This window comes from Myotis davidii, unplaced genomic scaffold (assembly GCF_000327345.1).
Source record: "Myotis davidii unplaced genomic scaffold, ASM32734v1 scaffold228, whole genome shotgun sequence".
NCBI classification, from domain to species: domain Eukaryota; kingdom Metazoa; phylum Chordata; class Mammalia; order Chiroptera; family Vespertilionidae; genus Myotis; species Myotis davidii.
Window position 1 is genome coordinate 2,701,541 of NW_006300104.1, and position 17,433 is coordinate 2,718,973.

General features: G+C 38.2%; 1 protein-coding gene across 20 annotated transcripts in view; it reads left to right on the forward strand.

The window, feature by feature from the left end:
- Positions 1–17,433, forward strand: part of PUM1 (pumilio RNA binding family member 1) — a 131,649-nt gene that overhangs the window by 51,555 nt on the left and 62,661 nt on the right. For 10 of the 20 annotated variants that reach the window (XM_015572280.1, XM_006776466.2, XM_006776465.2 and 7 more), the window contains 3 exons: positions 4,126–4,234; positions 5,200–5,378; positions 15,196–15,362. In XM_015572280.1, the coding sequence (XP_015427766.1) occupies positions 4,126–4,234; positions 5,200–5,378; positions 15,196–15,362 (455 nt within the window). Of the gene's footprint in view, positions 1–1,859; positions 1,948–4,125; positions 4,235–5,199; positions 5,379–15,195; positions 15,363–17,433 lie in introns of those variants that run through there. The other 10 variants (XM_015572285.1, XM_015572284.1, XM_015572287.1 and 7 more) reach the window with 6 other exon arrangements.

Sequence of the window (17,433 nt, forward strand, 5' to 3'; positions counted from 1 at the left end):
ATGAACAGAAATTATGAGAGTCACTGATCAGTTGCCTCCTGCATGCCCCCTACTGGGGATGAGCCCGCAAACCAGGTATGTGCCCTTGGCCGGAAACGAACCTGGGACCCTTCAGTCCTCAGGCCGACTCTCTAGCCACTGAGCCAAACCGGTTAGGGCTGCTGTGATCCTTTTTGTTCTGTCAAAGAGCAGTATTTATTTCCAAGTTCTTGATGGGGTAAGCATAACTCTCTTTTCATCCACTAGTTGCACTTCAGTTTTTGGTAATTGAATTGAAGTGTGGTTTAAGTGAAGGTTTGGCAGCTCCTGACATTTATGCCGGTCGGTTGGTGAATCCTAGGATGTTTTAGCCAGTGCTGTGGATGACATAACCTCCAGAAAGTTGCTGCTGAATTTGAAATAACAGTTGGATACTCAACATCACTTTGCTGTGTAATTCAGTAGATTATAGTGTAGCTCCTTTTACTGTGATCAGATTTGAACAGGAATGTATTTTAGTTGACTCTTAAATATGTGATTGCTACTAATTGTCAGTGAGCTTAACATCTCTGAGTTGATTTGATTTAGGAGAATATAAAAAAGCCAGTCATTTTTAAAATAAGGGCTATTAGGGAGAACATAAAATGGAATGGATATAATTTTTTCCAAATTCAAAAGTACTTGGATTTTGGGTATTAGAACTAGAACAAGAAGTGCTTCTTGAAGTCAAACTCTTGAAGAAGTATTTTGAATATAAGAAAACACTATATATTGACAACTGTATCTGTTACCTATTGCTACATGACAGATTACCCCAAAATTTAGTGGCTTAAAACAACACAGGTTAAATCTCATAGTTTCTGGAGGTCAAGAACCCAGTCATTGCTTGGCAAGAACCTCTATTTTAGAGTCCCTTGCGAGCTGCAGCCAGCCATCTCAAAGTCAATTGGGGAAAAGTCTGCCTCCAAGCTCACTCACATGGTTGATGTCAGGATTAAGTTCCTTACAAGTTGGAGTGAGGGCCTCAATTCATAATGAATTGATGCCCAGTGACCTCTCGTGGTTCCAGCAGCTGGCTTCATCAAAGGGAGCATGCAAGATAGATGTGAGTAAGAGGGTAAGAGAGAGAAGTAGAGGCAAGAGTGGTCAGTTTTTTATGACAACCTTGAGAGAGAGAACCCATCCCTTTTGCCTTACGTTATTCCTTAGAAGCAAGTCACAAGGTCTAGCCCATAGTAAAGAGGAGATTACCAGAGGAATCATTTCCAGTGCTGCTTGCCACATACCTGAAGACGGGGGATGGGTATGTTTTGGACAGAAGAAAGAAATAGTAGGTTCCATGTAAGATCCAGAGACTCAAGAAGTTTGCTAAGTTTGCTTCTGTCTTTGCTCAAGTACTTTGGTGCAGTACTTTTCCTTTCCTTTCCACTTGCAGGGCACTCTTGTAATACATAATTTCTACCTTTTTTCTCCCGGAATCAGCATGCTGCCATCCTCTCTCCCACCTCCTTTTTCTTTCTCTTACAGACTTGCCTTTTCAGTGGCTGCTGTTTTCATTGATAATAGTAATTGTATCTTCTTGTTGCCACTCTGCCAAAGCATAAGGAGTTCTAGTACTTTTGGGGCTGTTCCTAGCATCTACTTAGGATTTATATTTATACCAATTGTTAATAGTGGGACATATGGCCTCTTGGTATCTGACTAGGGTCATGAGTTTTGATGTGTGTTCCTATGAGATTTGTTGCATTTATCCCTACTTTGAAATAGAATCTTCACTTTTTAGTAACTTTCTATGTTGTACTCGTATAGTTGTTTCCTTTGAGAGAATTTCATCTGGAAACATCCTTGTTTATATGTTCACCTGCTTTTGCTAGCTTTGTGTTATGACAGCCTGGCAAGCTACAGTGAAAGATGACAGGATTCCAGAAGCCATTTTTGAAGTCTTGAGTTCAAGGACTGCTACTCTCAGTAAGCAATTTGACCAACTATGGACAGATTATATTATTTTGCACATGGAGTTTGGTACTTACACAATCTTTTCCTTGAGGTTTGAATAAAGATTTTCCAATTTGTATAGAGAGGGATGAGCACTATAATGAATATTTTTGATCACCTTTGCTCTCTTTCCACAAATTAACCAACTAGTGAGGTTTCCCTTATGCTGACATTCTTCTGGTACAGAGAAGTTGATGGGAACTTCTCTTTGCTCACACTCCCTACAAAATACAGGAGAAAAATCAAAATGTTAGTTGAAAAGAGACTACCAATAGGGAAGTAAATTCTGTTTGTAATCTTCTGAGAGGGCATTTTTGAGACTAAAAGGAGAAGTTGTATAAAAGCAAGAATTCTTGAATTGTGCTTGAGTAGTTCTCATTAATTTGCAGTGTCCCTTCTGTGATTTATAGCTATTTTGCCTTGATGTAAAGCCATTGAATACATTTATTGAGAACCTTTATGTGGCAGGCATTGTGCTAGGCACTCATCAACAGAACAACTAATTATCCCAACAACTTGGAAAATATTTCCTTTATCAGTACAAAGAGATGAGGCACCCAGGACAGTTCAGTGATTTGTCCTAGGATACACATCCAAGTTCTCTGGTCTAAGTCTTCCTTATTCTACTCTTAGCTATGGTCTGGGCTCTTGCTCTTGTTTGTTCCTCCCCTGCTTCCCAAATCTCAAGTTAAGAGACTAGCTCTCTCATTGTTTCCCCCTAAGAATGAACCCAAGGGGCTCACTGGGAATTGACTGCTTATAACTACTTACCTTCAAGCAAATCTATGCTTCTGTGTATTAAAATGCCAGACCCAAATCTGTATTCTGTCATGATCTTGTTGGCTTAGAAATAAATTAGGACCTGAAGAGAAAAATGTGGGAAACTGCTTTGGTCCAGGTAGTAGTAGCCCATGTCTTTCAGATTTATAGAGCTAGATTAACTAGATTTAAAATATGCTGAGAAATGTAGAATTTCTGTTTGGAAAGTTGGGATTTATTTTAGTGAGGGCAAAGTTGAGTTATTCCTCCATTATCATTGGGTTATGGGTTTTAAATCGGAAAGATAGACATTTATTATCGAGGAGAGCAAATGTTTTGTTCCTCCTGGGTTTTAACTCTGTACCTCTGAGACATTCAACTCCCCAGGTGTGCTCATTTATGCTCAAAAGCAGTGATTAAGTACTATCTCAAACACCTGAGTTTCTTGTCTGACTAATAGCAGCTGAAATGAAAACATAATTAGAGGAAATAAAGAGGGACATTTTAGTAAGTAAAGCTTATGACCAGAATGAAGAATGATGGCATTCTAGTGGAATTTTATTTTGTAACTTTGGTCACGAATGCTTTGCTCTTGTGTAAAACTGTACTGTGTTTTGCTTGAAAGCTACTTTGCATTTCTTTGGTTGAAGCTAGTTTAAAGTTCTCACATTGTAAGTTTATGGCCAGTGATGCCTGCATTTCTACGAAGTATAGAATGCTTTGTGAAGTCACTTTAATGACATTACTAAGTATTGTTAAAATTAATTGAGGTTAGGAGGTTTTGTGTCTCTTCCAGTAATGGGGAAAGACAGCTGTTCTGTCTTTCCAAAAATTTTGGAATAGGTTAATGATGTGGTTGGGAAGTTTTTTTTATTTGTGTTTTTCTTTCTGGTGATGAAAGTTTTTTAGTTAACAGAAGCTCTGTATATAAAGGAGGTGGATTTTGCCTGTAGCATTCTGAGTAACTGTATGGTCAGTTAATACACATGTGGGCAAAAGTGTTTTAGTAGTTGTAGGTATTTTTCTTTTTTCAGTAAGAGACTTCTTAGCAAGCAGTTAGCTAATAGGTCTAATATGAGTCCCCTTTCCCCCTTTAAAAAATCTCGGCATAGGTTAAGTGAAAAGTTGTAGATATTTAAGCTGAGCCTCTATTGTGATGGCCTGATCTGTGCAGGGCCCTCCCCACCTGCCACCCTTGCCATAGACCTCTCTGTGACTTTTGCCAAATGTACAGTAGTGTTCTGACCACAATCTGTGTAGCCAGAACACTGTGACTGAAAACTTTCAGGGCACGTGAGCATCTTCAGTACCCTTGTCTAAAAGAAAGTGTTGACTGCTGTACTTTCATCCTTTATGAATTCTTTAAAAGCGTCTATTATTTTTAATTTGCAGCAGCTCTTGCCAGGTAAAAAGTTTTGGGAAACAGATGAATCCAGCAAAGATGGACCAAAAGGAATATTCCTGGGTGATCAATGGCGAGACAGTGCCTGGGGAACATCAGGTAATCTAGATCTAGCATCTGTACTGTGATTTATGCCTGTCTTAGAGCTCCTTTCCTCAGCAATTGGCAAGTCATAAATTGTACATCAGTGACATAAGCATGTCAAGCAGTGTCCTGTCCTATAATATAATTACCATGAAGGAGCTTATGTGATATAATTTATTAAAGCATAATTAAGCAAAATCAAATCTTCAGTATTTTATTGAAGTGCTAGCCACAGGGGAATGGTCTTATTTGAAATGACCATAATTTCAGCTATAACTTCTTGTTCTGTACTGCTGTCAGCATACTTAGAATTAGAAAATCCATGCCTGCCATTTGAAGTCATGCTTCTTTTTCCTCCCCTTGCGCCCCCTGCATAAAGTGTATGGGATGATCTATCTGTGAATGTGGGTGAGGCCAAAATCAAGTCACTGGGCACAGATGCTCTTCTGACAGATTACCCTTGAAGAGGGATGGGGAGAACTTGTAGAGGCAGACACACTGACAGCAGAAAGAAATGATAGATCACAGGGAGGAAGGAGACAGAAAATCCAAAAGCTGATGTGCTGTTATAGCACAATATAAGAATGGAAACTCAGATAACAGCAAGTCATCAGAAGAATCAAATTATTTTTAAAAAGGGCAGTAAAATCATATTTTGTTTTAGTAATATCACAAATAAAATACGTTAAAAAGAAATTCTACCACTTGAAAGGAGCAAACATTAATTTATTCACTTAGCTAGGAAAACCAGTTCTGTGAACTGCTGTATTGCTCTGCTATCCTGGATATATGAGGGGTGTGTTCCGTTTTCTTAGTTATTTAGTATGTTATACTTAGGGAAAAACACAATAGGAGGTTTTGGCTCAACTGACCATGGCAGGTTTCCTGATTCCCAGTCATTGGTTTATCCTTGAGACATCACTCATAATTTGTTTGAGCCTCTGGCTGCACTGTATCATGCTTGTGTATCTTTTTTGTAGATCATTCAGTTTCCCAGCCAATCATGGTGCAGAGAAGACCTGGTCAGAGTTTCCATGTGAACAGTGAGGTCAATTCTGTACTGTCCCCACGGTCGGAGAGTGGGGGACTAGGCGTTAGCATGGTGGAGTATGTGTTGAGCTCATCCCCGGGAGATTCCTGTCTAAGAAAAGGAGGATTTGTAAGTTGGCTTGAGGAACTTGTTCCTATATCTCTCTTTTTAAACCCCAAAACAAAACATGCCTGTTTAGTTTCCTTAGATATTCACAGCACTAATTAGAGGGTATTATAAAAACACTTATTGAAATTAGTAGGGGATGTAAATCAAACTATTAAACATAGAGAAATGATATTTTTTGGGGGACACATTGATAGTAATGTGAGGTAGGAACTGAAATCTAGATTTCAGTTCATTAGTCTATCAGACTAAAAATACCATTTTTAGTTTAAAACAACAGAAGTACACAAGAGTAGGAATTTGAAAAAAGAAAGCTGAAACTGGTGTCAGTAGTGAATAGATTGGAAAGCAGTGATTTGTCAGCACCCAAGAACCCTTAAAATGGATCAGCTATGTAGGATCATTCTTGTTTTGCTAGCTAAGTTTTAATTATAGAATGATCTTTGACCTTCTTTGAACAGCTATACTTCTCACACCCAGCCTGTCAGGAAATTAAAAATTCTGTTAATTCTATATCTGTAATTTTTTTTTGTGTCCATCACCATTGACCACTTTGATGCTAAATTTGAGTCAAAGCAGCTTGCCTGTCTATAGTCTCTTTCCTTTTAAGTCTAAGCAGTCCTCCTCAGGCATTCTTGATAGCCTTTCTCAAAACTAGCCCTTTCTATGGCATCGACTTTCTAGTTCTAGAAGTCTTAAGCTGGAAACATTTGAGTCTTCCTCATCTCTGACTTCCTCATCTGTGATAGGAAGGCCATGAGAGGCCCCATGACTCTATTTCCCCTCCTTTTGCCCAGGTCAGATTGTTTTGTACATTTTTAAAGCTCTCCCTGAAGTCCTTTTGGTCTAATAGTACTTGCTGGCAGTAATTTAAGACATCTTTTTTCCTTCAAATCATATTAATTTTTCCTCCATAACTATCTTTCTTTATCATATAGCATTTATTGTCAATATTTTTATTGGCATATATCCGTTGTTGTGTGTCAGAGGGTTATTTCCCCCATTCCACTCGAAACTTCTTTAGCGTAACAGTAGTTCGTTTTTGGTGCAGCTTCAAGTGTCAAGTACAATTCTTTAATATGTTAGTGATATTAAATGAATGATTGTTGACTTGGTTGGCATGAAGAGAACCAGGTACACACGGAATTGGAAACATCTAAGGTTTTGCTTCAACATGGCTTAGAGCTTTTAATTTGTAGAAAAACCAGAAAAAAATGAAATGAACTTCTTTAAGAGACTGGTTTGGTTTTCTCTCAGCTCCACAGTTTGGTGTGAGGAATTTAGCCGGAAGAGGATCTCTTATAACAACTCATAGGAAGATCAAGGAACTAAACTGGGGCTTTTGTCTTAGTCTTGAGAACCAGCCTTTCCGAAGCTGACTCGATTGTTTTTTGATGCTGTAAAGACGGAGAGGTCAGATTTAGTGGCTTGTGGATCAGGTAGGAAAAGACTTTTAATTTGAACCTTCCCAAGAGACTGCTTCGGAAGAACAGGATCTACCCTTTGGATGTGGGGAATGGGATCAGGCAAAAATGACCATTTGCCTATTGTTCCATGGGAAGAATGGTGTTAACTACTTTTCTTCTTTCATCTTATCCCTAGCTTACCTCTTTTTCTTTTTTTGGTCCTCATACATTTTTATCTCACGAACCCAGATTTCTCTAGAAAGTGCTGTCTATTCCTGCCTATAACTTTTAGTTATTTACTGTAGAAGAAAAGTTAGTGTTGTGTGTAGGTAAGTTGTTACTGTGGTAAACTGGAACCTGTGTTATGTGTGTGATCAGTTTTTAATTCTTGTGCATTATCTAAGGTGGCATGTGCCTAGGTTACTGTGAAGTTTGAAGGAGGTAGAAAAATAATTGAAATAAAGAGAAAGATAAAGCTCTGGGATTGAATAAATATTTTTGTCTGTTTTTCTCTTTTTGAACAATTGTTTCATTATTCTGTGACAAAGCTGTATCTTTTGCATTGTGTCTTGCATTTGTATTTATGAAGGCAACTGTCATCCTTTGTTATCTTGGGAGGCTAATGGTTTTTAGTTCTTAAAATATTGTCACTAGAAGTTAAGACCTCAGGACAGAGTTCAGAAAATTGTACTCTAATAGTCAGATAATCTACTGAGCTGAGGTTTGCATTAGGATAAATGAAAATTCTGCACTTCTGTGTTCCAGCTTCTTGTCAGAGGAAGGTCGTGGGTAATGAAATATTATTCCATATTTTGACGTGGGTGCCATCTAAAGCAGCGATCGCCAACAAGTGGTCCGAGGACTGGGTCCACTGGTGGTCCGTGAGGTCCGAAAGTTTGGCGACCACTGATCTAAATAATGGTATAGCAGGACTGATCAGTGACATCAAGCTACAACATTGGCATATTCAATAGTGGATGGATGCTTGAGGATCAGTGAATTACTTTTTCGCTTTGTGGTTGTATCCGGCTGATCTTATACCTAACCTGGCCTTTGCTCTACCTGTTGGTTAGGATGACATCTGACCAAAGTTCTGGTCATGGAAACCTTAGTCACTTTTTGGTTGTCATGATATGCATGCATCTTCTTGGAAAAGTTGAACTCAAAAAAGAAAACGCAAAACAATCTAACCTGCCCTTCAAAGTGTTGAGTTTAGAGGCCAAAAAGAATATCTGCTGCTTATAGCTAATTGTACTAAACTAAAGGGTGGGTAATGGGTGGTTTATGGGTCAGAGCACTCAGGTGTTTTTACTTTTTGGGTGGCTGTACCAGCATTACCTCCATAAGCCATGGAGAAGCCTCATTTGAGTCTCCTTAGAGCTGAAAACATCATTTCTGAGGAACGAATGAATGTAGATAGACCTCAAAACAAGTACTAAGTGGTCATTCTCAGATACTGACAACAGATAATCCAGGCTCTGATTAATTTTTCAGTTAAATGAGGTTTAGAACCAAGATAATCTACTCATTGTACAATGGTTTTCCATTTTTAGTAAGGTTGTTTACTGACTGCAACTTGAGTGAAGGTATTTAACTCTGGTCTAGCCTTTTAAGGTTCATTTGATTTTGCACATGGATTCAGTTTAGTACTTACGACTTCCGTGATAAGAGTACTTTTAGCTGACAATAAGAATTCAACAGCAGTATTTTGTTCTTAATACTGTAAATTTTTGGTGGTATTGCACATAGGAACCAGGGACTTCAGGATAGTGGTTTTCAGAATAGGAAACCTCAGAAGACCAGTTAAGCCAGGGTCAAGTTATTTATTTATTTATTTAATATATTTTTATTGATTTCAGAGAGGAAGGAAGAGGGAGATAGAAACATCATTGATGAGAGAGAATCATTGATTGGCTGCCTCCTGCATGCCCCCGACTGGGGACCGAGCCCACAACTCAGGCTTGTGCCCTGATCAGGAATCAAACCAGCAACCTTTTGGTGCATAGGATAAGACTCAACCAATTGAGCTACACTGGCCAGGGCTATCCTTCATAATTTCTGTCTTTCTGGTTTATGGTGCCCAGGGAAATAAGAAACACCACTGTAAACTTGGATTAGGGTGAAGACTACCGTAACCTTGGAAGAAAGATTTTTAGAAAAAACATTTTGGGATGGCCTTTCTGCTTATCTATAGTTTAACTGCCTTCTGACCTGGAGGATGCATGCACACTCAGAGCAATTCATTTGGGTCATAAAACTTGATGACTTGCTTCTCTAGACTCCATTGCATTTATTTTAGGTAACCAGTGCTACTTTAAAAACTTTGTGCAGTGTAATGCAGATAGAAGTCAGGGGTTTAAGTCTCAACTGGATCTTAATTTTCTCATCTGCAAAATGTGGATAATTAAAACACCAAAAGTCTAATTCATATGGCTAGGTGATATATTGAAAAAATGCTTTATAAACCTTATAAAATCTTGCTCCTCAAAGTCCATGGGCCAATAGCATCATCATCACCTGGGCATCTCAGCCCTAACCGGTTGGCCCAGTGGATAGAGTGTCAGCCTGCGAACTCAAGGGTCCCAGGTTTGATTCCGGTCAAGGGCATGTATCTTGGTTGCGGGCACATCCCCAGTAGGGAGTGTGCAGGAGGTAGCTGATCGATGTTTCTCTCTCATTGATCTTTCGAACTCTCTATCCCTCTCCCTTCCTCTCTGTAAAAAAAAAATCAATAAAATATATTAAAAAAATAAAAAAGTAGTATCTCAGACTCTACCCCATACCTATTGAATCTGCATTTTGACAAGACCCTCGGTGATTTTGTATGTAAAGCCTGAAAAATACTACTATCAGACATAATTTTCTTGGAAGTTTAAATTACCAGCAAGCTATGGATCAAATTGAGAAACTTTTATTTGCAGGGTGGGGTTCCTTCAGATTTTAGCTTCCCTTGAACAAGAACTGTACATGTTGTACTTTGTAGTGTCAAGCTTTTAGACATTGACTAGATAAAAAGTTAAAACAAAAACACCTTTTAGAAAACCAGTTTTTGTTTTTCATTTTCGTAATAATAAATAGCATTCTACCTATGGAAGACATATTTTCTTTTTCTCTTGGGTCTGGTGGTATCACAGCAGAGGGGAACACTTTTTCCTTTCTGTACACCAGGCATTTGGTGATCATATAAGCAGAGCCTGGTATGGCTTGTGTTTCACTCGAAAGTTCACACCTCCTTACTCTGTTCATTTTGAAGTTGGGATGCATCTTTCAGATGTCAGTATGTCATAGTTTAATTGGCAGTGTTTCCTTTTTAGCAGCACATAAGATGATGGTATGTCTTACAAATTGATGGTGTCTCCGATTTGATGAAATGTAGTTGGTGTTGGCTTGATTCTTTAACAGTTTCTTTGGGTCGGGGGGAGAGCAAGGGGACATGAGCTGCCTAGCAATTTTGAAGCTTTGGGGAAGTAGAGATGAGGGTGGATTTGTTTTGAAAAAGGCAGTGGCAAAAAATGAAAATGGGATAAAGTACTGCTAAGGTTTTTTGTTGTTTTTTTTTTGTTTGTTTTTTTCAGAATTGCACTTTCATGAATTGCCTTATTTTTAATCCTTGAAACAACTCTTTGAAGGTAACCTTTGGCCCTGAATTTATAGATGAGAAAAATGAAACTTTGAAGGGAAGTAATGGTGCCTGGATTCAAACTTTATTCTAATTTCAGTTCTTAACAATACTGTTTTCTGTTATGCCATACTGGTCAGTCAAGTTCCTCACAATACGTAATATGCCAGTTTAAAAGAGTAGTTCACATGGCTAGTAATTTCAAGCTTTTACTAATTTTTGAATATTTAATTTTTTTACATTAATGATGGAGCTATAAACTGTTGAACTTTAAAGGAAATTAACATTTCAGGGCTTTTTTTTTTTTGCATTTTGTGAAAAACAGAAAAATGATCCTGACCGGTGTTGCTCAGTGTTTAGAGAGTTGGCCCATGAAGGGGGAGTGAGAGAGAGAGAGAGTGTGTGTGTGTACCTGTATCTGTGTCTGTGAGTTTGATTCCTGGTCAAGGGCGTGTATCTGGTTGGAAGTTTGATCCACACCTCTGATTCAGGCTAGTGGCAGAGGCAACCAATCGATGTGTATCTCTCCATCAATGTTTCTCTCTCTCTCTCTCTCTCTCTCCCACCCTCCTCCTTTCCACTGTCTCTCTAAAAATCAGTGGGAAAAAAATATCCTCACTCCTTGAGTGAAGATTGAAAAAAAAAATACACCAAAAACCAGGCAGTTGTATACAGGAGAAGCCACCTTTTCAGTTAAAGTTATTGTTTCTGGACTGAGTGTGTCGAGCAAATATGTTAAATATGCTTTTTTAAAAAGAGGGGAGGAAGATTATTAATTTTATTGAATGTAACTTCTGCCATATGGAGCTTTGTGGTAAGATCACTGCAGTAAGAGAAGAAATTCAATTCTCATTTCTCTGACTTCACTCAGAATTAATAGATATTCTCTGAAATATTCCTCCTGTTATATGAGGCTTTTGAGGAAGCTGAGCCATAAATGGATGTACTATGATTTCTACAATATATAGTTCTTTTCTCAGTCTGTTTTTATCTCAGTTCTTTAATATCTTGCAATGGATCATACTCCTCCCCATGCCTTTTAAGATCTGGGTCTCACAGACCCCTTCTTGGCCCCACTCTTGAGGTTTTGATTGGGTTTGGCCACTTTCATTTTGAACACTCACTGAAGCCTGTATCTGAATACTACAGGTTTGGATTAACATTGAAACCCACAATAAAAAGATGCTATTAATCCTTTTCGTTTTTTCTTTCATTTACTGAATAGACTTTCCAGTACTGTTATGTACTAGGTAATATGTGACAAAAAAGCAAAGCATAAACTCTGTATGTATGATATTTATGTTGGACTTAATTACAGTGATTCTTAATTGTGACTGCTTATTGGAGTTATTGGAGAGCTGTTTATAACATTTGTGGGAGCCTGTGCAGACCAATTAAGCTAGAAACTCTGGGAGCGAGCCCAGACACTTGTAATTTTAAAAAGAATGTGATACCCAACACTAATCATAGAGCCATTGCATTGTGGAAAATGACAGTGTCCTGGTAGGGTCAGATTGACTGTATACTTATTTAAACCACTTAATTGGGCATTTAAGATTTTAATCTTGGTATCATAGATAATGGTACATAATTACATCCTAGTGCATAGCTTTTACTAATATATATATTACCTTTGTATAATATGATTATACTTTATAAAACTTTTATACTTGTATTATTTCACTGATGTTTGTAACTACTCTGTTTTAAACAAAATTAAGGTTTAAGTTTACTAACCAGTCCAAAGCCTTGTGACCAGTAAGTGTTAGCAGTTGAGGTAGAATGTAGATTCTGTGCTATCTGGTTTAATACTTTCTTAAATACCATGTAGTTACAGGCACCTTAAATATTAAAATAAAAAATTTAAATCCCATAAAATGTACCAGCCCATTTATATACTCTTTTTCTCTTTTTACAGCCATCACATTTCTGAGACCATTTTTATGATCCTGAACCCTATATTGTCTTATTTAGAAATCAGACTTCATGTCAACTATTTTTATTTAAAGTTGTTGATTTGCTGAACTTCTTTCTCCTATGAAAACTTAAAAATTGAAATATGACCTGTGACCCTAGCTGGTTTGGCTCAGTGGATAGAGCGCTGGCCTACAGACTGAATGGTCCTGGGTTTGATTCTGGTCAAGGGCACATGCCTGAGTTGCAGGCTCTATCCCTAGTAGGGAGTGTGCAGAAGGCAGCCAATCAATGATTCTCCCCCCTCATTGATGTTTCTATCTCTCTCTCCCTCTCCCTTCCTCTCTGAAATCAATAAAAATATATTTTAAAAGAGAAATATGACCTGTGTATCGAAAAGTGTATGTCATAAATGTTTATCGTTATGAATTTCCACAAAATGAATATACACCCTTGCATCCACATCAAGAAATGGAAGACTTCCTTGGAGCCCCCACCTTCAAATAGAAGGAACCTACTATTCTTCCGAGGCATTTCTACTCAGAGTAGAAAATCAGACAACTATATTTTAGGTGAATGAACTGTATAATGTTGGTGAAAAACAGCCTACCTCAGCGCTATGTTTGAAAAAGCTAACCTTTGGCAGTAATTGGGAATGTAATTATCAGAGGCCACATTTTCAGGCCAGAGCAGTTGGCTTCCAGATCAGCTTCTCAGCTTCTCAGCAAGCCCTTGTAGAGGGTCACTGAGGGAAGTTAACACACAGCATTCATTGATTTGGTGAGTGTCGCTTTCACCGGATTTCTTACTTGTTAGCGAAACTTCCAACTACTTCTTTATCCCATTATCTTCCCATTTTCACACACAGACCTTTTGAATTTATGAGGAATTGGAGCTGAACTGCTCCTTCCAAGCCAGTGACTTGTAGATTTGTGGAAGATGACTTAGGTGTGTGAGTTGGGTAATCCGTCTAACACTCTTTTATTATTGACATCAGTGATGTCTAATTTATGTAGAGCTGTTTGTTATCTAAACCATATCTCCACCTATGGGATTCTTATCTGACAATGGAAGGATCCTTCTTTTAGTAGTTCAGTTTGGTAGAATTGTTGTGGTCATTCAGTTTTCTTTGTCATAGTTTCTAAACTTTTGCCAGGCACTGTATTTAGTATTGGGGATATGCAAATGAATACATGGCTTCTGTCAGTTTTACCTTTGTAGTAGGAGGGAGCTGTTGTCTCTGGACATCTTGAAACATGTTTCTGTCTCTAGAATCCTGTCATATTTTCATCTCTGCTTAGGGATCTCACTGTGGTGCTTAACTGGCCATCACTCACTCCTTTTGAACCGCTGACCGTCTTTTACTTTGAAGATTTTGCTGTGAAAGTTACATCTCAATGGTTGCTAAAACTGCAATTTATCATCGTGATGCCACATGAAACAAGTGGCATATCCTTGTATATGTTCCTTTGTTCATATTAGCCATGCCATCTTTCTTTTTCTGTGTTGCATTTGAACAGAGCATGATTTTGAAAGCCCAATGGGCTCTGAACTGGCAGTTGAAAGGTCTAAGCATGTCAAGGTATGTGTCCCCCTTGCTGGGCTAGAGATCTTTCAGAACTCTGAGAGCATTTGTTTATTTTGCATTTGTAGGCCTATCCATTCACAACTTTGTACCTGCTGCACCGGCCCCCATTATTGAGTTCTCCCCAGTGAAATTTGGTTGTGGTGACTGGTAATGCTGTGCAGTAGCTCTCATCTTTTTCTGATTGGATTTTGCCTTTTACCAGGAGCTTTAATTGGTCTAGGTGTGTTTGTTCTTCCTTAAACCAGAAGTCTGTGGTGGGGACAAGTGAGATTGCTTCTCTCTATTTTTACCAAAACAGTAGTTACTTATTATTACTCTTTGGTAAGATTGTGCCAAGCTGCCTGAACCACAACAAGTCACTATACCAAATCTTCTTTTCCTTTCGGAAATCAAGGCACTTTGCTTTATATGTCCAGGTCTTAAGTTAGGGTGTTGGTAAGAGGAGACAGATTTAATTTCCTGAGGACACAGGATGGACATCAGTGTACTTGGCATCACAGTTCTTTTGGGTCTAGTCTTTCTTTAGTCACAGTTTAAAACACTTTAAAGATAACTTATTTTGCATCACTGATTCCACATAAACAAGGTAGTCTCAAAATAATCTGGTATGGGGCAGGTCAGTAGAAGAAAACACTTATTGGTGAAAGAATTTCACAGCTGGATTTAATATGTTTTGAAGGATTAAAAATGTTATACTTAAGGTGATTGTTGAATTTTTGATGCAGTGAACTGTGAGAGATAGGGTGGAACTGGGGTGGTCGTGATAGTGCAAATTCGAATGGCTTATATCCCAAGATAAGAGTAATTGAATTGGAATGATGTCAGACCACACTTAGCTCAATACTCGGAAGTAAGGGGGAATTTACATAGGCAATGGGGGATAGATTTTTTTTATAGACTTAACACTTTTTCAGCTATACTATTAGCTGCCATACCTGGATCTTCTTAGTCATGCTATTATATAGAGTTAGATTTGAGAGTAGAAAAGTGGGACCAAGAGATACACAGTTTTGGCTGGGCTTTGGGTAGAAAGAAAAAAAAAAGGGATGGTGGGACACTGGGCATGGTAAGACTGTCCTAAACTGTAACATAAATGTATGTCTGTCTCCCCCATTTGGCAAGACTTTCTGCAGTGTTCCTGCCTCTGTGTTGTCTGTTAATTAGGTTGTAATGTCTTAAAAGGACATAGACACTATCCTGTTCTAATTAGCATCTAGTGTAGTCTGGTGTCCGTAGTGGTTGCCCACTATCATTAGTTGATGATTAGTGAAGCTGAAGCTATTTTTTAAACAGGGCCCAAGGGATGCAGACAGTGATGAAAACGACAAAAATGAAAAGAAGAACAAGGGTACGTTTGATGGAGATAAGCTAGGAGATTTGAAGGAGGAGGGTGATGTGATGGACAAGACCAATGGTTTACCAGTGCAGAATGGGATTGATGCAGACGTCAAAGATTTTAGGTTTGTATGTTTTACACTTCTGATTTTTGAATGGGGGCTATGGGTTTTTGTTTAAGTTTTTTTTTTACTTTAGTTTTCTTTTTTCTTCCTTATGTGTCCTTTTTAAGAATTGGGTCTAGTGTAGGCCATACTACAAAGATTATAAATTGATTGGTAAGGTGGAATTTTCTAAGAGTTGTCAATGCCTGGTGCTTTGCCAAAACAACAGATTTTGCATTTGTATAGGACTATAATTTGCAGATTAATTTCCATGAAGAACATTTCATGATTCTCAAATATCAGAATCACCTGGAATGGGTGCCTTGCGACTTTCCCCAAGTTTCTCCCAAATCACTATCTTGGGAGAAACCGTGGTTACTAATGGGAGTTTGACATATCTCCCTGGCATGCCAGAGTAGATGGGAGAACATTTGCGAACTTATTTGAAAGTGATAAGCTCCCTTTGAGGTAGTTGCGTTAAGTATCATTTTCCTCATTTTGAAGAACCAGAGATGCAATTAAATGGCTTTTCTTAAACATACCCCTTCCACAGATGGCCTCTCATTCCATCTCTGGTCACGATTGACTTGCAGGTTTTAACCTATAATTCAATTTATGCAGTATTAAAATGATATTGTATATTTGTGTTCCACATTTGGCAAGTTCTTTTCTTCATTTATGTAGATAACCTTTAGTGATGGTATATAATTTTAAAAATCTAAAACTCCTCGGTCAGTAATGTACAGATAGAGAATTGAATTTTGACTAGTTTTAAGTTAATCTAAAGTTAATATGTATATGTTTGGCCACACTTCTATATCTTACCCTAATATCTATCAAAGTCAAAATTAAAATATATTTTGGGTCATTGTTTGTAGAAAAATGTTCAGTTGTTAAATATTTCTAATCTAGCTTTTGTGTCTCGTTAATGTAAAGAATTACCAGTCTTTTGAAGAAATTTGAGGCACAGAGTTATAGAGTTACCTAAGGTCTTTCAAATGAGTTTGGGTAGCCTCTCCATCTTGAATCTCAGGCAGCCTGCAGCAGTGTTTTCTGGTATTTGACTTCAGGGAAGGTGGTGGTTGCAGGGCTTGAGTGTGTCAAGGAACACAACAATAGCTTTAATTTGTACCAGCTTTAGGATTGCTTTTAGACATGAAAGGTATAGAATATAGTCACAGGTTATACTCCTTTAGATTATAATATTATTCTATACTAGAGGCCCGGTGCACGAAAATCGTGCACTGCAGACGTCCCTCAGCCTGGCCTGCGCCCTCTCGCAGTCCAGGGCTCTTGCAGTCTGAGACCCCTCGCCCCTTACCACCCGCCTGCCAGGATCCTTAGCACTGCTGTGAGCCCTGCCTCTGGTTGAGCGGCGCTCCCCACTTTGGGAGCACACTGACCACCAGGTGGCAGCTCCTGCATTGAGCGTCTGCCCCCTGGTGGTCAGTGCACATCAGAGTGACCAGTCCTTCTGCCATTTGGTCGATTTGCATATTAGGGTTTTATTATTAGGATTAGTCTGATTTGGAATCATATTGTCCTACAATCCTTTTGGATAGGGTGATAATTTGCCCTGGGTTTCCCAGGACAGTACTTTATACCTGTTTTCCAGGATATTTATTAATAGTGCACTTTTTTTTTTTGCTTTTATGAGTGTCCTGGTTTGGATGATAAATTATATCTTCATATTATTTTTAATTCTTAGACTTATCTCCTTAGCAGGTGCATATCCTAAATAAATAATTTATTTTGTACTATTTTGTAATGGTCTGATTCTTCTGGTTTCTTACAAGGGGAGGAGACAGTTTTAGCATTGGCCAGTATATTCACATAATACAGAAAAAGAATTTCCACTTATATCAAAGTTATTTTTTTAAGTAGAATCATTCTCACATGTGGAACTTCCCCCTTAGAAACTACTCTTCCATTATTTCTATGTTTAAGATGTTGATTTTGGGGGGCATATTTTACTATCTGCATTTTGGGATCTCTGTTTTCATGGATGCCACAGTTAGTGATTTTTCCAGTTTATCCAGTGTTCTCAAATCTGAGTCTCTTGGTTGAAGGGATTGTAAATCAATAGCAGTAA